This window comes from Desmodus rotundus, chromosome 12 (genome assembly GCF_022682495.2).
Source record: "Desmodus rotundus isolate HL8 chromosome 12, HLdesRot8A.1, whole genome shotgun sequence".
In the NCBI taxonomy this organism is placed as follows: Eukaryota; Metazoa; Chordata; class Mammalia; order Chiroptera; family Phyllostomidae; genus Desmodus; species Desmodus rotundus.
Window position 1 is genome coordinate 79,907,063 of NC_071398.1, and position 20,788 is coordinate 79,927,850.

The following is a 20,788-nucleotide window of genomic DNA, read 5'->3' on the forward strand; positions in this document are numbered from 1 at the left end:
AACAGCCCAGTTCCCTGAAATTCCTCCAGTATTTTCTACTGTTTAAGGGCAGCCCTCCCTGATAGCTATTAGATGAGGTAAGAAAGTTTCTACTGTAAAGGTTCCTTTTAATCTGTGTAATACAAGGTCTGTCCGGAAAAAGGGCGAACATTATTAATATAATGAGAACAGTTCTCACAACATCAATGTAACCTGGAAGCCAAGGAGAGTGGACTGGAATGTGCATGCCTGAACAATGACGACTTCACTGTACTAGTCAGTGAGGGCTGTAGATGCCCTTGAGTGAGCACGTGTACTGTGTGGCTGTTGCACTCAAAATGACTGAGCGAGTAGAACAATGAATCTGCATTAAGTTTTGCATTTAAGCTTGAACATCCCTCATGGACACTATTTGGATGATTCAGAAGACCTCAGCTATGGGCAATTAGTGACTGGCAGCTTCTTCACTATAACACACCCACTCATGCATCACGACTTGTGCAGAGTTTTTTGGCAAACTATCCAAACACCCAGTGACTCAGCACCCCCTATAGCCCACATTTGTCATCCTGTGACTTCTGGCTTTTCCCGAAACTACAATCACCTTTGAAGAGATTTCAGACCATTAATGAGATTCAGGAAACTACTACAGGGCAAGCTGATGGTGATTGGGAGAACTGTGTGAGGGCCTAAGGTGCTACTTTGAAGGGGACTGAGGAGTCATTGTCCTATGCACAACGTTTCTTGTACTTTCTTCAATGTCTCTTATTTTCCACATTACATGGCTTGACACTTTCTGGACAGACCTCGTATGTCAATGTTATCTAGAAATTCAAAGTTATACCCTTTATAGGCCTAAGTCCCAAACCAAAGGACTAAAAGCATCAAAAGTATTTTTAGCTGTGGCAGATTCCAAGGTACTTTCCATTAGAAGTGCTGTACACATCTATAAAAACCTTGTTTTGCTACTACTCTAGAAGTACCCATGGGTATGGTATTTTGCCCTGTATAACGTGCCCTTTTTTGCCCAAATTTTTCAGGGAAAAAATGAGGATGCACATTATACATGGGTAGTACTAATTCCTCATCTATATAAATTTTTAAAACTTCTTATTGATGTTTATGTGTTAAAAGTGTAACTCTAGAAAAAAACAATATAATAATATCTGCATGCAAAATAATACTCCGCAATACAACATTTGGTTTTGTTCCTAAATATAAGTAAATAAAAAAAATGAATTAAAAAATTAAAACGGAAGTTTTTTTCCCTGAAAGTTTGGGCCAAAAACGTGGTTGTACATTATACACAGGAGCACATTATACATGACAAAATATGGTATATTTCTACCTGTTTAGTTACAGATAATCCTAGAAACAGTATTTTAAAGTGTTCAACAAATGCTACATTGGCTAGAGACTTGGTATCCCCAGAGTTCAAAGAATCAGCAAGATACTTATAGAAAGTGCCAAAAGCCTAATAAAAGCAGCCTTATGACTGACGTTTTCTCTACCTGGCCGTGCTGGTATAGAGGCTATTTGGAGCCTGGCTTGAAGAGGCGCTCGTGGTGGGAGTGGACTCATAATCAGAAAGGACAGGCTCTGACCCAAACTGCAGTGCCCCAAACTGTAGGTTTAGCCCTGAGATATCTGCTGAGCCAGGCATCTCCACAGCCAGAGCAGGAATCTGAAGAGAGGAGAAAATAATGGTTTAGTGCAACCTTATTCTAAAACTAATAAATTTTTGCTTCAATTTTCTAAATCAATTCCCAAATCACGCACCCCTCCCCCTAAGATAGTATCTATCTATAATTTCAAGTACCTTAGAAGTCAAGGAGGCTTTTTTCTTCTGCTGTTTCAGTTTTTGCTGAGCCGGCTGAGGGCTGGAGGACTGGTTGTCAGAAGACCCAGGAGACATTTGAGGAGCCGAGGTGGATTTGCTTGGCAGAGGAGAAGAGGGAGGTGGAGGTGCAGCTGTAGAGGTAGCCACTGCAGGTGGCTTCTCCTGAAGGAACACCTCCATCATGGTTGAAGATGGGGTAAAAGCCTGGCGCTTTGTAAAGGGGCTGTGCACTGTTGAATCGTTTGGGTTCTTCAAATCTGCATGAGGAAACCCAGCAGATACTAGTGAACCTCAAGAAAACGCTATCATCCTGTTCTAGAGCCATGAACTAGGGCCTCAGGAATCAGAGCCTCACAAAACAGATACTCTTTTAAAAGACAGTATCATTTCTGTAGGTGAAAACTCATTGGATCATATTTCTTCTTATGTAGAGCCTAGGAGCCCAACTGAATAAACTCTATTACCCTAACTGTGTAATCTAGGAACTGTCTATGTTCAGTGTATAAAGCCCTAAAATGACCAAGTCCACGAACCTTTCCAAAGGGAATACGATGTTCTCTTTTTAAATTTTTTCTTCTATTCTAGCCCTGGCTGGTGTAGCTCAGTGGATTGAGTGCAGGCCCATGAACCCAACAGTCGCTGGTTCAATTCCCAATCAGGGCACATGCCTGGGTTGTGGGCTGGGTCCCCTGTGGGGGGCACGCGAAAGGCAACCACACGTTAATGTTTCTCTCCCTCCTTTCCCCTCTCTCTAAAAATAAATAAAATTATTAAAAAAATAATTTTTTCTTCTGTAGTTTTCACTTTTTAAAAAACACTTTATTTTTAGAGAGAGGGGAAAGGAGGGAAAAAAAGAGGGGAGAGAAACACTGATCAACTGCCTCTAGTACATGCTCCATCTGGGGACCCAACCCTCAATACCGGTATGTGCCCTGACTAGGAACTGAACCGGCAACCTTTCACTTTGTAGGACGTCACCCAACCAAACCAACTGAGCCATATCCGTCAGCGTAGGAAAGAATATACTGTTTTAATTGCTAAAGATAAATCTATGGAAATCCAAAAAATCCCCAGGTCAACAGAAGACTACACCTATGTGTACAGCTGAACTTAATGAAAGAAATTTATAGCCATGACTTTTTATTACTCCCCTGCTTTCTGAAGTCAGCCCATCTGACCAGGAAAAATCAGTGTGGAAAACTAGCCAGTTGGCTGCTCTTCTTCAGAACACATGCTCCACCCTCTACTCCTGCCAGCCTCTTGACAGTAATGCTCCAATGCTTAAAGAATTCACTTCACTTTCCATCTTTCTCACCATACTGCACCAGCGATGGGGATTGTGTGGTGGAGCCCATGTCCCAAGAGGAGGTGGTGGTGGTTCCAGATTGAGAATGCTGAGCTGCCAACTGAGCCAGGGCCTGAGCAGTCTTGAACTGCTCCAAGAACTGGGAGCCTGTGGTGCTGCCACCTTTCGCTTCACCGACATCACCAAATCCTTTCCCTAGCATGCTCACCTGTAAATCAACACAGAGATTAGAGAAATCTACAACCAACAACGTTGTTCAGCTATTCAAAAAGACACTTATCCAGGGTAAGAGTCAGTATAAATGAGACAAGTAAAGACTGTCACCAGAATGAGTACACAGAATAGTCCATTTAGAGAGCAAGCTCCGGAGTCACTGTTTAGATTCAAACTCTGGCTATGTAACTGTGGGAAAGTAATTTTTCTGTACCTCATTTTCCTCATCTGAAAGTAGAAATAGAAGTAGTACCTCATAAAGTTGTAGGAATATGAAACAAATAATGTACGTAAAGCATGTAGTATGTGCATGGCACACAAGAGAAGTAAGAAGTATTAAAATTTATACCTTTAGCCCTCAGGACTACTACATCCCTCCATCTCAGAGATAAAGATCTAATGACTAGAGGATATTTTTCCCTTTTAAAGTTTTAAATCAACCAATACTTGATAATTAATGTGAAGTTAATAAAAAATTTCATTTTAGACATTAAGGTCCTTATTCTTAGGTCACTGCACAGCTAAATAGGAACAAAAACAGCTAACTGGAGCTTCATTTCAATGCCACTAATAATAACTAACAGAAGCAAAGGCAACTTTAGGGGCCATCCCAACTTCTGCACTAGACAATCAAATAACGAGTCAATGGTTTGATTGTCTTCCCTGTCTGTATCCAAATTCCATAGGGTAATCATGGTAACAAAACAAAATTTACTCTTCATGTTTTTGGGAGATTCTCCCCATTCCCTACTACCAAGCAAAATTATCAGCCTAGCCCAGAAGATAAACCATGTGACCTTGACTCTTCTAAGAAACCTCCAGGAGATTTATTCTCATTTTCCTTAAATTCTAATTTAACCATACCATCATCATCATGACTAAGCAATGCTTCTTATACAGAACCAGTCTGTCCAACACAAGGTTAAGACATTTTTTTCCCCACTTCAGTCTATATTCTAAGATTATACAAACAAAAACCATCAGAAGTCCAACTGAAACTATGGGATTGTGGCAGAGATGATCTTACACAGCTATGATTACCAAATATTCTACAAGCACGAAGCACTATAGTAAATGCATAGAAAATTACTTACACATATTGTACATGATAATAGGAGGCTTCTGTATTATTCACGTCTGTTATATTTTAAGGGAAATTAATCCTCTAACATTTATTCTCAATACAAAAGAAACATTAACTACCATAGTAATACAAAAAATCAGAAAGAACAGAAAAACATTTATGTTTAGTTTAACGTATCAAGCCACACACCTTACATAGAATGTTAGGATGGGTGAAAATATGCTGAAAAGTTTAAAAAGGCAATATAAGAGATACAGCCCTGGCTGGTGTGGCTTAGTGGATTGAGCACTGGACTGTGAAACAAAGGGTCACAGGTTCAATTTCCAGTCTGGGCAAGTGCCTGTGTTGTGGGCCAGGTCCTCAGTATGGGGAGCACCAGAGACAACCACATACTGATGCTTCTCTCCTGCTCTTTAAAAAAAAAAAAAAAAAAAGATACAGAACCCTTAACCACATTTTTAAGTCATATGCCTTAAGAGGTTAGTAGTTACTTCCTAATCTTTGTTTCATCTTCTTATGACCTTTGTCCCATTTTGTTTCTCTTGTCTTTTTAACCCGACATTCCTTTCCCTTTCACCTCTCCCCTACTTTTTCTCACCTGCCGCCTTTCATTTACGGCATAATATCAACCACCAAATTAGTTATTATCACAAAAAAAATTTAAGACGACAGTTAAAAACTGATAGAATTCTGGATCAGACACTAGATCAGCAGTTTTCTAGTTAAAATAATTACTATAATTCTATTACTGAAAAAATAAAATTATATGTACATGCATGGTTTTTTCTCTTAAATCTACAGTATCCCTACATCAAAAAACCAAAGAGACAGGAAAGGAAAAGCAAAGGAATAAAAGAGAAAGCAGTATTTCTTAATATTTACTGATTATAATAAAATTGGTCAAGCATTACCTGTTTAGCTTAAATGGTTCCGTTGCCATAGTTAATGACTTTCCACTTTAAAAAATGTCCTGAATCAACAAGTTACGTGCCATAAATGTTCTAGGTTATTTCATTTTATTTATTGATTTGAGAGAGAAAGAAAGAGAAACACTGATTTGTTTTTCTACTTATTTACAAACATTAATTGGTTGATTCTTGTTTGTGCCCTGACTGGGGTTCACCCCGCCCTTTGCCTTTATACACAATGCTCCAACCGAGCAACCCAGACGAGCAGTGCTCTAACTTATTAATAAATAACCCTACTACTGTCATCACATTTGTATAACCCTCACCCATTATCTTCCTAAGGCCAATAAGATAGGCAGAGCAAGCACTTAAAAGATTTTATTTATTTTTAGAGAAAGGGAAAGGAAGAGAGGAAGATAAATATTGACATGCAAGAGATACACCAATCAGATGCTTGTAGCATGCTCCCAACTGGAGACCTGGCCCATAACCCAGGCATGTGCCCTAACTGGGAATTGAACCCCCAACCTTTTGGTTTGTAGGCTGGCACTTAATCCACTGAGCCACACCAGCCAAGGGCAAATTTTTTAAATTAAATTTATTGGGGTGACACTGGTTAATAGAATTATATAGATTTCAAGTGTAATACATCATCTGTAGAGCAACCACTCTTCTCCCCACTTACAGAGTAAGGGAGAAACAGCTATTAAGTAGGCAGACTCAGACTCTTTTAGAGACTTCCAACCAAGATGGAGGCATAGGTAGACACACTGTGCCTCCTTACACAACCAAACGAAGGACAACAATTTAAAAACAAAAAACAACCAGAACTGACAGAAAATCCAACTGTATGGAAGTCCAACAACCAAGGAGATAAAGAAGAAACATTCATCCAGACTGGTAGGAGGGGCGGAGATGGGCAACCAGGCAGAGAGGACTTGCAGCAAGGCGGCAGCTGGTGGACCCAGCGAGGTGGCGGACTGTGGACCAGGCGTGCAGATAAACCAGGAAGAACAACTGGGGAGCAAGACAGACTGCGCACCCAGGGCTCCAGGTGGGGAAATAAAGCCTCAAACCTCTGACTGAAAACACTGGTGGGGGCTGAGGTGGAGCGGGAGAAACTCCCAGGCTCAGAGGAGAGTTCATTGGAGAGACCCACAGGGTCCTAGAACATACACAAGCCTACCCACATGGGAATCAACATCAGAAAGGCCCAATTTGATTGTGGATAGTGGGGGAAGTGACTAAAATCTGGCAGAGAGCAGAGTAAGCGCCACTGTTCCCTCTCGGACTCCTCCTCCACATACAGCATCACAGAGCAGCCCTTGTGAACATCTAAGGCTCCGCCCCTTACTACATAAGAGGCACACCGAGACCAAAAAATATGGCCCAAATGAAAGAACAGATCAAAGCTCCAGAAAAAATACAACTAAACAATGAAGAGATAGCCAACCTATCAGATGCACAGTTCAAAACACTGGTAATCAGGATGCTCACAGAATTGGTTGAATATGGTCACAAATTAGAGGAAAAAATGAAGGCTATGCAAAGTGAAATAAAGGAAAATGTACAGGGAACCAACAGTGAAGGGAAGGAAACGGACTCAAATCAACGGTGTGGACCAAAAGGAAGAAATAAACATTCAACCAGAACAGAATGAAGAAACAAGAATTCAAAAAAAAATGAGACAGCTTAGGAACCTCTAGGACATCTTTAAATATTCCAACATCTGAATCAGGGGTGCCAGAAGGAGAAGAGGAACAGCAAGAAATTGTAATCTTATATGAACAAATAATGGAGAACTTCCCTAGTTTGGTGAAGGAAATAAGACTTCCAGGAAGTTCAGGAAACTCAGAGAATCCCAAATAAGTTGGACCCAACGAAGCACACACCAAAGCACATCATAATTACATTACTCAAGATTAAAAATAAGGAGAGAATCTTAAAAGCAGCAAGAGAAAAGGAGACAGTTACCTACAAATGAGTGCCCATAAGACTGTCAGCTGATTTCTCAAAAGAAACCTTACAGGCAAGAAGGGGCTGGAAAGAAGTATTAGAAGTCATGAAAGGCAAGGACTTATATCCAAGATAACTTTATCCAGCATAGCTATCATTTAGAATGGAAGGGCAGATAAAGTGCTTCCCAGATAAGGTCAAGTTAAAGGAGTTCATCATCACCAAGCCATTATTACATGAAATGTTAAAAGGACTTATCTAAGAAAAAGAAGGTCAAAAATATATGAACAGTAAAATGACAACAAACTCACAATTATTAACAACCACACCTAAAACAAAAACAACAAAAAACTACGCAAATAACTAGAACAGGAACAGAACCACAGATATGGAGATCACATGGAAGGTTATCAGCAGGGGAGGGGGAAGAGAGGGGGGAAAAGGTACAGAGAATAAGTAGCATAAATGATAGGTAGAAAATAGACAGGGGGAGGTTAAGAATAGTATAGGAAATGTAGAAGCCAAAGAACTTATGCACAACCCGTGGACATGAACTAAAGGGGGAAATGTGGGTGGGAGGGTGTGCAGAGCAGAGGGGAATAAAGGGGAGGAAAATAGATGGACAACTGTAATAGCGCAATCAATAAAATAAATTTAAAAAATAAAAATAAATTTTAAAAAAAGACTTAAGGTTTTTGAAACCTAGTCCAGAAAGTTCTGGTTTAAATAAATATACATAGTAATTCTGCTTATCAAGAAATAGGGAAGTGCTACAACTCCCATCAAGGTTTAATTAGGACTGCAAAATGATTAAAATTTGTTGAGGTCATTGATTTTCTCTCTTCAAGAACAGTAAACAATGAGTACTCAATTATGTTAACTCATTTTTCTAAGGTTTAGTATGTCTAAAGCTAAGTCCTCTCCTAGAGCTATCCCTAACTACCCAACTCAGCATCTCTAAATCCAGGGCTGCTTTGGAGGACAAAAGAGGACCCTGCCCCAAACTTGTCACTGGAAGGAATTACTGTATGTATGGGTAGAATTTGATAGGATACACCATGTTTCCTACTTACCATATTGTGATGAGAAAATGTGTTCCCTGAAGCAGGCTGTGATATGGTACTCTGCTTCGAGTTACTGAACACCAAAGGCTGGGCAAGAGAAGGAGCCTGAGATGGATCCAGGTTAGATGAATCATTCTCCATTGAAGATGGTGTCTTCCCCAACAGAACAGCAAGGTCAATTCTAGTGGAGAGAGGCAAGTAAGACTGGCATTATAGTATTCCCCAACACTCGACTCAGATTATGGTTAGATTAAAATGAAGTCACATGTCAGAAATATAAAGTCCTGACTGAAATTAATTCACCAAAAGTAATTGACATATAAGAGCCACTATACTGCCTAGCTATGTTGTAATGATGTTGCCAACCATAGTAATGTTATCTAAATTTTGTATGTGTTTATTTCTTTTTAGAGAGAGAAGAAGGGAGAAAGAGAGGGAGAGAAACATCAATGTGTGAGAGAAACATCAATTAGTCGCCTCTCACATGCCCCCAACCGATGCATGTGCCCCAACTAGGAATTAAACTGGTAACCTTTTGGTTCACAGGCTGGCACACAATCCGCTGAGCCACATGAGACAGGGTTCAAAATTTTATTTTAGTGAAATTAATAAAATGACAAATGTTAGTTTTAATAAAGTAGTTCAAAATCTAGGACAAAAGTAACTTTTACCCATGATTTTTTAATACTGAATACCTGCTGTTACCAATTTCTCGTATGTGAAACCATATATTAAAATGTTGGCATCTTCAAGCAGCTATGGAACAAGAAAGGTTCGGGGCATTTTTCCCCCAACTTTTGTAAAATTTCAAAAATTATCCATGGTATAGTAAAAATGTATGTATTTCTGCTTTGCTCCCAGTTCTTGACACAGCTCCTAAAACCCTTAAAAAGTTCCTGAGTGATAGTGGTCTCTTGTTAATTAAGAGACCAACCATGAGGTTACTCAGGGTGGGGTCTCCCACACAGCTTCAAAACATGATCTGGCAACCACAAACACCAATAATGTGATAAGATGATTAGAACTTTTAGTCCTATTATTCTCCACCCACTTCTAAGGAGGGACCCCAGTGACTTAATCAATCATGTCTATGTAATAAAACTGATAAAAACTCTTGAACAATGAGATACAGTGAGCTCTGGGCAGGTGAACACAATCAATGTGCTGAGAGGGCAGCACAACCAGAGAGGGCACAGAAGCTTTGTACCCCACCCCCATACCCAGCTCTATGCATCTCTTCCACTAGACTGTTCCTGAGTATGGGTTATAATAAACTATTAATGGCAAGAAAAACTCTTTTCTGAGTACTATGAGTTATTCTAGGAAATTACAGAGCCTGAGGAGGGAGCTATGGGAACACCCCAAATTTGTAGTTAGTCGGGAAGAAGTGTGGGTAGCCTGGACATCCACTTGCAACCTGACCTCTGAAGCAAGGGCAGTTTTATGGGACTAAGCCATTAACTTGGGTCTGTGCTAACTCTGAACAGTTAGTATCACAGAACTTCAGAATTGGTGTGGATAAAATGATAGATATTTGGTGTCAGAAAGAAAAAATATATATTACCACTAGTAATGATATCCCTAACATACCATTCCTAAGACACTTCTCTTTAGGACCTTGTGAGTCAGCAGCTATCATACCCCGGTCTAGAAATAATCCAGGAGACTTTCGGGGAATGAAAGAATTCCCTGATGAGTGTATCTGCTCTACTGACCCCAATACCTAGGTTCATGTTCTTAAAAGTTCATTAGCCAGATCCTAGAAGAAAGAAACGATCACTATACTCAGTGGGCTTAATGTCCAAAGATCATAATTATAAAGCAACTGAGAAGCTACTGAACAGTTCTGCAAATTCAGAAATAAATGAAAACATGTGCACTTTTAGTTTTTCTGTGCAAGACAAATTATAGCATGTTAAGTTTTAATCAATGCCTCTGATACCTATCTATGCAATTAAATGGCTATTTGGGGGAGAATCCATTTTACAATTGTAATGCCTGGCTTTCCATTCAGTAGATTAACTAGTATCAACTCTTAAAAATCTATCAATCAACTAAAGAAGAACCTAATCTGGTTTGGTTATCGTAACTACCAACACCAAGGGAGCTTGTAAAGGCTCAGTGCCACTCTTCCTTAGAGCTGTCTCAGCAGATCCCTTCAGGTAAATAAGGAATTTTAGCACACACTTGCCTCTGACCAGCAGTGATTGTCACATTCTCTGCAGGCAGAGGCACTGAAGACACATTAGAGGCAGTGAAGATCTTGGTCTCAGAAAGCTAGAAAACAGAGAAATTAGTCACTCCTGGTGTTAGGTACGTTATAGTCAGAATCCTGATGTAAATATGGGGGAATTACCAAAACAAAACGAAAAGAAAAACCCTTTGAAGAGGAAACTACTCTGAGGAATCCTGAATGGATTAACTTTGAAGCCCCTTATATATATGCTCAATAATTTTATCAAAAGAGAGAAACAGAATTAAAAAAACCCAAAATATAGTCATATGATATGCACACTAAACTTAGAGGAAGGTGAACTAGACAGAAAAAATCCCATTATATTTCCCCATTACAATTTCCCATTCTCACCTCTACCCACCCATACTTCAACTTCTACTGCTCCTCTCAAAGAAAGTAAAATGACAGCCAAGATGAAGACAAATAAAACAAAAGTTAATTCTTGGCTTTTGAGCAGTCAGGGCCAAGTGCTGGTGAGTTAAGGTCTTTTCAAGGATCATTTTAACTATATGCAATTTTTGCCTTCATACTGACTTTATTACACCTAATCTTTCCACTACTAGAAACTCAAATCAGGAAAGCATTTATAGGGAATAATTCTTCATACTATGCAAAAACTAATTTGGTTTTGTTTTGGCTTTTTGATTAAAATCTCTCCACTGAAAACAGGGGATCCATTTCCCCAGATATATCATTCTCTGAAAGTTGCTTCAGCAGACAAGTCAAATCTTAGAAAATATTCACAAAGCAGTCTAGCTCAGCTACAACAGAAAATAACCACCCTGATGCTGATACACCTGAAATTTTTAAAACTCAGGCCTAACAACCAAAACAGTTTGACATATCATTTCCTCTTACCATAAAAGCTGTCTTGCCTGAACATACGAGTATAAGTAGGTTAAAAAATGTTAAAATGAAAGCTCATCCATGATCACTAAAAACTTTAACAGCAAAGCTTGACTGTGACCAGGAATCAGCAAAATTTTTTTACTCGGGTTCTACTCCAGTGGATTCAAAGCTTGTTTATGTGCCACCTTATGCCACCCATCCACAGGTTTCCAACTTGAGTAAAGCTGGAAAATAGCAAATTCTACATGTTCATCTCAATTACACTTATAGAGTTGGGCTTCAAGTAGCTTAAAAGGGTTCCAGGGCCAACCAGATTATAGACTTGCGGACTTGGCACTTTAACTCTCTCTTTGTACCCACCTCCAAGCCAATTACAGGATCATACACCAAGGCTTAAATATGAACTAAACAGCAAATTGTTCCAAGTAGAGTCATGTGCCACCAGCAGCTGTTAATGCACTACCTGCCTAACTCCGTTTCCAGTGCCCTACCCAACCACCATCTCTTCCTCGGACAAATCCAACAATCAGATATTTGGACTTACACAAGTGCACTTGCCCTTTCCATAGTCTGGTTCCACAGAGTCCTGTTCATGCCCAGTCTCCTTCATATAACATATGTGAAATGTTCTGGCTCAGAACACTATTTTGGATGTAAAAGTTTTGGGTCAGAATCTTAAGGATGAATTTTGAGGGGTAGAAACATACCCATTTTCTATCCCTAAACACCACTTAGGGATAGAAGGCACTGAAGAAAAAAAGACCTGGAAATACCTACATCTTCATTCCAATCTTCAGTTCCCCACTCCTCTGTTGTGGTCCTCCATGCACCTGGGAATAAAGGAAAGGCAGTGATTTTAAGTGCCAGTATGAAGCATGTGCAGAAAACACTAATGTATTAACAGTTTTGGCAGCTAAAAGTATAACCAGAATTAACCAGAAGGGATTCTTGGGCTTCAGAGGGAAGAAGACTGTTTAAAAAGGCATACCTCAGAACACCATGGTTTTATAATAAGATTATGATTTCACAGTTACTTTGTTTTTGTTACATGGCTGTACAGCAAAAAGAGCAAGAGTGAGAAAACTTGAGAGAGTGCAAGACCTCAACAAATCCAATGCTCCAAGTGATCTTTTAAGACACACAACCCTGTGAACTCAGTAATTCAGTGGAATGGCAGCAGCCAATTTAAATCAAAAAAACTCCACTATTTATCTGGCATAAGACAATAATGGGGCCAGTTTGAAGAAATGGCAGCAGTGAGAGAGGAACACAAATGGTGGCCCACATGACAGTGAAAGGGCAGTGAAGAAGGAAGGCTGGAATCCACAGTGAGCACTGACAACGTATCTGCTATTGGAACTGTATTTAAAAATGCACACTCAGAAGTTTATAAATCTTAGTGGTTTATAAGGGATCCCTACGGATCTGCCCTTTTCAGAAGACACTGGACAAGACTGAAAAATCAAGTATGTGTGATATCCTCCTAATTCCAATCATAGAAAATGTGAAATCGGACCTGACAAGGGCATAACGCAGACAATGGGGACCTACACACTCTTCATGTTGGTAACAACAAAGTCTCTCAACTTTTCCTACAGGAGAGATCCATAAGCAATCAAACTACCTTCCACATTCCCCTTGTTTTTGCTTCATGTATACATATATCCTCAGAAAAGGGAACTGCACTTTCTTAAGAAACATGGATGAGAGTTTCCATGAGAACCAGGATTCTTCCTTTTGACCAAAAGACCATGGTAAGAAATAAAAACCTGTCTGTAGAAGGGACAAGAACACACTTTATTTCCTTCTCTAGAACAACAGTATATACTGACATATTGAATAACTTAAAGACTTCTTTAAAATGGAGAAAACTTCTTACAAATTGCAAGTCTGGCATTCAGGTAGTTCATTGTCACTGAAGAGAACTATTCTAACACGTACAAAACACATCTGAAAAATCCTATTACCTAGAGAAAAATACGTTCGTTGTAATGCCCTTCCCAAGACAATGTTAAAATTGCACCAGGGAAATTCCAAATAGTTTACTAATGACAATGCTCTCCAAATCAAACGGAAATCCAATCTCAGTTTAAACAAGTTACAAACCACATTTTCCTCTCCCTCTCTAGTGATATCACCTAAGTTCTGAATTGAGACATACACACAATCCTCAAGTTGGAAGTGACCTGAGAAGTTATCTATTATTAAGAAGCAATCTCTCAATGCAAGAATTTTATTTTCTGCACTATGGCAATTACACCTGGGATAGAAAAGAATATAGATTCCTAGTTGATATTTTCTTATGTAGGATGTATGAAAATGACTGAGTAAGAGGACTATATTAGGAAAAAATAAGGAAGAGAAAGAGTACAAATGCCTGGAACAACAGATTAGGGTTTCCATTCCATCAGCAGAAAGCACAGTCAATGTAAATGTTAAATACTCATTAAATAAAATTTTTAAGAAGCAAAAATGTGCAGAAAATACAGAAGGAAAGGTAGAATGAGGAAAAGCGGAAAGACAAAAATGACATATCCACAGATATTTCAGTTCATAAAAATCTATAAAAATATCCGGGGCAGTTAGGCGCCTGGATGTATCATACCAGGAGCAGTCTCAAATTTTCGGGGATAATTTGACCCCTCAACCCCAATGAAATCAAGTCCTGAAACAAAAAAGAAAAGAAAAGAAAAAACAACCAGTGAAACTTTGCTTGTGAATGAGAACATTTGCCCCCAATACACAATTCCCAGTGTACCTGTGGATATTTTAAGGGTAGATTTGAATTTCATTTTAAATTAAACAGGGAATTTGAGGTTGCTATCATGAAAACACAAAAAGAGATTATCAAGGTAAGTACATATTGTGAAATTAACAATGATGAGAATGCGTGAAGCTATACCCAACACTTTCACACTAACAAGATAATAGCAAAAATCACATACATAATTTTTCATTCAGCCACACACCACCGATTTCTGATTCTAGCGTTCCAATCTACTCAGCAGAAATATACACCGCAACCTTCTGTTTTTTTCAACCAGGTCCTTGTTAAAAACAGATAAGGCTTGCAATCCAGGACTGGGACTCCATGCCTGATTTTTTTTATCCACAAGTGCAAATAAATCCCTTAACTTCTATCATCTTTTCTGATAAAAAACCAAACAAATACCCAAGCACAAAATAGTGGTAAAAAACAGTAACTTGTTATTCAGACTCCTAACACTGCCTCTTACAAAGCCACCGAGTGATAAAGAGCAGTTCTAATGCCCCCGGCATATAGGAATTTAAAACAGAAAAGGGTATTTCATAGCCAAATGGTCAAGGGAATTCTAACCTGCCAATTACATAACTTCAGCCTCCACCAGTTGTAAAGCTGTATTTCAAATGTGTTTATAAGACAAGTTGGTAAACAAAAAATAAGAAACATTCAGGACCTGAAGTATATGTATTATCTTGTGGACAGTAGATGGGAAGCTGTGCCAAAGACCCTACTAAAGACACAGATATAAATATCACCAATCATTAAAAAGGGGCAAGACAAATTTAAATGGAAAATGAGTCAAAGAGCTTATTTCATGTTCTACTATTAACTCATCACCCTTTAGAAAAGGAAAACAGTCTCAGGCTCTGTATGTGCTAGCTCAGCCAGAAGGAGGTAGCTGATCTCCTAAGAGGAAAGTACTCTGGAGCCCAGAGGCTGTATCTTACTCCCAAACACATTTTAGTGTATCCCATGAACCTAATGTACCCTTTAATATATACAGCCTATCCAGATACAGGCACCAAAGTCAGCTAATGAGAAAAGAAAACTTATTAAAATCCTACTGCCCTGGCTGGTGCGGCTCAGTGGATTGAGTGTCAGCCTGCAAACCAAAGGGTCGCCAGTTTGATTCCCAGTCAGGCACATGCCTGGGTGGTGGGCCAGATCCCCACAGTAGGGGTGCACAAGGGGCAACCACACATGGATGTTTCACTCCCTCTTTCTCCCTCCCTTCCCCTCTCTCTTTCTCTAAAAAAAGTAAAATCTTAAAATTCCCTAACACTCTACCACACCCAGAAGATTGTCCAACAAAGAGAAACAGCATATCTTGAAGTTTCCTTCTTTCTCAGATATTGAACTATCCTAAAAATGAAGGGAAAAAAGATACTCCTATCTTAGTATCAGAACACAAACTTGACAGTGGGCTGATTCTGGACCCTCTTCATCTCTACAAGTAGTGGCTTGCTTAATTTATTCAAGATTATCTTTTCAAACGCCAAAGCTAGGTACCCTAACAGGAACACTAGGAAATACAATTGGAGCCTAATGACAGCCACATGGTGTAATGGAAGACCATGGGCTTGTAGGCTCAAACAATTCTGAGTTCAAATACCAGCAAATCTCTTCACTGCTGTTTTTTTAAGATATTTTATTGTTTATGCTATTACATTTGTCCCACTTTTCACCCTTCTCATTGCTCTTTCAGTCTAAGTTTTGTCATTTGGAAAGTGATGATACATAACATCTATTTCATAAAATAGGGATGAAGATCAGGTGAGATGCTTTGTATAATATGTCTGTAGAGAAATAGTAAATATAGAGAATACATAGTAATTTCCATTGTAATTTTATCCCTTTCTCCCCTATCTCTGCACCCAAAAACTATTCTTCCACTTAATGTAACTATAACCTCAAAAAATTTTTTTCCTTAAGCTCCCAGACACAAAAAATTAATAATAAAGTCACTCACTCGTCCCATCATCTGGCTCGAAGTGGCCAGTGTTGTTCCATGTATTGCCGCTATTATTGCCATAGTTATCATCAGTATTGGCTGGCTCTGCATAATCAGCTGGGTTAAAGGTTCTAGGGGCAGGGGAGTGAACAACAAAAAAGTTTAAAAGAGTCTCCAACATCTAAGCAACACCAAGAAAAAATTAACTCAAAGAAGAGGGCAATCTTCACTGTCCTTTTCCTAGTACAAATCACACGGCCCCTTTCTCTTACCTAGGCTGTTAACTTCTCCTCACCTATCAGTATACCTAAAATTTCATGGTATACTCTCAATTTATATCTATTATCCATTTTGGGTTAGAATACCAATAATCATAATAAAATCCACATGAAGATTTTGAGGGGATAGTAGGTACATGCATTCAAATGAAGCTGTAAGATACAGACAATGATCCAGGTAGTAAATGCTTATCCCTAAAAAATAAGCCCTAAGTCTACACACCTTTCTGATTAAATACTCCAGATATCTTTATGTAGTCTTTTTAGACTACATTTTGGGTAAGGCTGCTTACTATTACCCTCAGGATATCAGGATATTAGCCACCCCAAAATATCATGGTGATAGAGGAAAAAAAATTAAAGACTAACATTAGATCAATGAAACTTACCCCATTCCTTGAGCAGAAAACCTTCCTCCCCGCCTACCAGACCCACCTAATCAAAGAGAAAATAAAGAAATATTTTAGAAGTTGACACAAAACTATCTTGTCAACTGAGGCAGCTCTGGAATATTAAGTGGTTGATATTATTATATGTTCTTTTTCTCACTCTGTAGTACATCAGTTAATGTAATGCAGTAGGACAATCATTACTATTGACAGATTGTTCTTTTGCTGATCATACTGCTGGGTCCTCAAGCAAATACAGTTAATAGCAATAATAAAGACTAGAGAAAATAACATAAACCTTCTCATTGCCCACTCAATAACCTCTAGAATTCACACGACACCTTAACAATTAAGGTACCTAGACACCATGTGAATTTGTTTTTAAATAATGTAGACCCCTACAAAACTAATAAAAGAGTACACCAAAATCCAGCCACCCCCCACCCCAACAAACTGATCACCTCTGCCTCGTCCACGACCTCTTCTGCCTCTTTCTGTGCCTCTTCCAGAAGAACCTCCACTCTTGGTGCCATCTAATCCATTTTCCTGACCTCGAACTGAAAAAAACAAACACAGATGCCCAGACCAGAGTCAACAGAATATATAAAAATATACAAATGGTATGTATATATGCTGGTGGGAAGACAAAAGCAAGACAAAAGGAACTAGAAGAATGGGACATGATGGTTACTAGAATAATGGTGATGATCCACAACAGCTATTTAAGTCAAACTTTACAATGGCTACATAATTTCATACCAAAATGGTGCCTGCTGCTAAAAAAGGCTCATGTAAGAGACACCAAGGTCTCAAAACAGATAATGGCAAGAAAAACCAAAAGTGTGTTATAATGGTTACTAGGTCCAGCCTAGCACAGCCTTGACATCCCTGAAATCTAGACATTACTGACCCACAGCTAGTTTTGTTAAAGCCCCATGCATACATTCTCGTCCACGGCTGGCACCTCTTCCCCGTCTTGGTGGCCCACCACGTCGCCGACTATAGTCTCTGTCCCGGTCTCGATTTTCTTTGCCTTCCTCGTTGGATTCCGTTTGGCCACCATCCTTCTGTCCTGAGACACCCTTCTTCTTCCCAACCATCTCCCAGGAATGCTAAAGAAGGGCAGAACATTCATATCTAATCAACATGAGTTGATACCAGGAAACCAGAGACAACAGCTGGTACAACCATTAACCATTCTCCTCCCAGCATCCAAATCTAATTAAAATACTTCTAACTAGTTAGTTTACTTACGTTTAAATGCAGGATACATAAAGTATCCTACAGAAAGGATTCATTCCTCAAGAAAGTGAGATTTATATATTCCAAGTATTAAACATACACATTCCTTGATTTACACGTATTTTTTTTTTCAAAAAATACATACAAATAACAGATTCAAGTCAAACAACCAAACCCAGATACTATCTAACTCAAACCACAATGTCCCTGGTGATCAGCAACAGCTATATAATATCAAATAGCTTTCAAGAATATGAGCCAGGTATAATGTGAAATTACAATTAATTTTCTCAGGGTTGATAATGTTATGGTCATAAAAAAGAGGAGCCCTCTTTAAGAGAAGTGTACTGAAATATTTAGGGAATAAAACAATATGCCTACAAGTTACTTCCAAATAATCCCAAGTGTCCATCAATGGATGAAGTGGATCAACAAAATGTAATTATCTACAAATATACTAGACTATCAAGCCTTAAAAAAAGTGGAATTCTAGCCCTGGCTGGTGTGGTTCAGTGGAATGAGTGTCAGCCTGCAAACCAAAAGGTCATTGGTTCGATTCCCAGTCAGAGCACATGTCTGGGTTGCAGACTAGGTCCCCAGTAGGGGGCTGTGAGAGGCAACCACACACTGATGTTTCTGTCCGTCTCTCTCTCTCTCCCTTCCCCTCTGTCTAAAAATAAATTAATTAAAATATATTTTTTTAAAAAGTGGAATTCTAATATATGCCACAATATAAACCTTGAAAACATTACACTGACATAAGACACAAAAGGACAATACTTACGAGGTACCTAGAATAATAAGCAATTCATAGGAACAGAAAATACAAGAGGCTACCAGGAGCTAACAGGAGGGGGAAATGAGGAGTTATATTCAATGAACACAGAAACTCCATTTTGAATTTAGTTTAAGAAATGAAAACGCTCCTGAAAGTGGAGAGAAGTAATGGTTGCACAACTCTATCAATGTACTTAATGCCACTGAATTATACCCTTAAAAACGGTCAAAACAGAGGATTTTACCACAATTTTAAAGTTTTTCAAGTTCAAAAAACCGATTTAAAATTATAGTAAAAACATACCTACATATTTTAAAGTATACAATAGTAATTTTAAAAAAAATATTAAGTATCTACCTAGGACTTAGAAGCTCCTTGCTGCCTACTCTTCCAACCCAAGCTGATTCCACATTATAGCCAGTGGATGTTTTATGCTCACAGTGGCTTCAATGTATAAGTTATCATAACCCTATAGCTAAATTTGCTATAGAGTTTTTGCATCTGTCTCAAAACCTGGCAAGTTTCAGAAACTTGCCACCTGACTTCTATAAAAAGAGAATTCCTATGATCGTCTCAAAGATACTGACAGTTTTCTGATATGTTCTTGTACAACCAAATATATCCAACATCCCTGGAAGCTGATTTTGCTTCCACTGATTTCAATAGTAGCTGGTTTATTTGTGGCATAAGTCTACATTCCTCAGTTTATTTTCTTTTTGATACTGTGGAAGTTCATATTTAAAGCACTAGGTAGAAGATGCTAGAAGGTGAAATAAAATGTGACTTGTACAAAAAAAAAATTAGACTTTTAAGAAGCATGAGTAGTCCCACCTCTCCACCCATTCCCCCCAAAATATCTTGAGACAATTATTCTAGAGTACCCTCAAAACGAACCAAAGGTACTGTTACTTAATTGTCCAGGCAATAATTTTCGAACAAGGTCAATAATGTAAAATCTAACCAAGGACCACACTTTTTAAGAGAAAAAAGCCACAAGTTTAAATACAATGATTAAAAAAAGTTTTCTTTCCACTATGATTTCCCATTGTTTCAAGGAAACTGAGAAACCTCCAACATTTAGTTAAAGTGACACTGTAACATCAGTAAGTTGATCACTCAAAGGATGAACTCTGGTTATCAATCCCAACCCAAAGTCCCCAGTGTAAGACCAAGTAAATGAAAATTACTTCAAAATGTTACACTGTTTGTTAAAAAAAAAAAAGTAAGTAAAATTGGGACTTCTGGCCAAGATGGAGGCGTAGATAGATAAGCTATGCCTCCTTGCACAATCAAAAGCAGCAAAACAAAAAATAACCAGAACTGCCAGAAAAATCGAACTGTATGGAAGTCTGACAACCACAGAGTTAAACAACAAACATCTATCCAGAGTGGTAGGAGGGGTGCAGACGGGCAGCTGGGTGGAGAGGACTCACAACAAGGGGGAGGCTGAAGGACTTGAGAAGGTGAGATGGTGATTGGCAGATAGGGCAAGGTGGTCGCTGGTGGAGCGGGTGGTCTCACATTTATGTGCAAATAAACCGGGAGGAACAACTAGGGAGCAAGACAGATAGCACAACCCAGGGTTCCAGTGAAGGGAAATAACGCCTCAAAACCTCTGACTAAAAAAACACCTGTGGGAGTTGAGGTGGCAGAAGAAACTCCCAACCTCACAGGAGAGTTCGGTTGGAGAGACCCACAGGGTCCTAGAAAACCACCCATCCAGGAATGCCCCTTACTACGTAACAAGCAAGTCAAGACCAAAAAAAAAAAAAAAAAAAAGGTCCAAATCAAAGTCCAGAAAAAATACACTAAACAATGAAGAGATAGCCAACCTATCAGATGCAGAGTTCAAAACAATGGTGATCATGATGCTCACAGAATTGGTTGAGTATGGTCACAAAAGTGAAGGCTATACAAAGTGAAATAAAGGAAAATGTACAGGGAACCAACA

The 20,788-nt window shown here is 38.9% G+C and overlaps 1 protein-coding gene across 16 annotated transcripts in view; it reads right to left on the minus strand.

Moving 5' to 3' along the window:
* UBAP2L (ubiquitin associated protein 2 like) overlaps positions 1 to 20,788 on the minus strand; it is a 44,849-nt gene that overhangs the window by 15,334 nt on the left and 8,727 nt on the right. For 10 of the 16 annotated variants that reach the window (XM_045204119.2, XM_024573492.3, XM_024573494.3 and 7 more), the window contains exons 5-14: positions 17,761 to 17,929; positions 17,279 to 17,374; positions 16,818 to 16,863; positions 16,169 to 16,281; positions 12,213 to 12,265; positions 10,542 to 10,627; positions 8,360 to 8,531; positions 3,135 to 3,333; positions 1,799 to 2,076; positions 1,491 to 1,663 (exon numbers count right to left, since the gene is read on the minus strand). In XM_045204119.2, the coding sequence (XP_045060054.1) occupies positions 1,491 to 1,663; positions 1,799 to 2,076; positions 3,135 to 3,333; positions 8,360 to 8,531; positions 10,542 to 10,627; positions 12,213 to 12,265; positions 16,169 to 16,281; positions 16,818 to 16,863; positions 17,279 to 17,374; positions 17,761 to 17,929 (1,385 nt within the window). Of the gene's footprint in view, positions 1 to 1,490; positions 1,664 to 1,798; positions 2,077 to 3,134; positions 3,334 to 8,359; positions 8,532 to 10,541; positions 10,628 to 12,212; positions 12,266 to 14,040; positions 14,101 to 16,168; positions 16,282 to 16,817; positions 16,864 to 17,278; positions 17,375 to 17,760; positions 17,930 to 20,788 lie in introns of all 16 variants that reach the window. The other 6 variants (XM_024573474.3, XM_071219778.1, XM_071219779.1 and 3 more) reach the window with 2 other exon arrangements.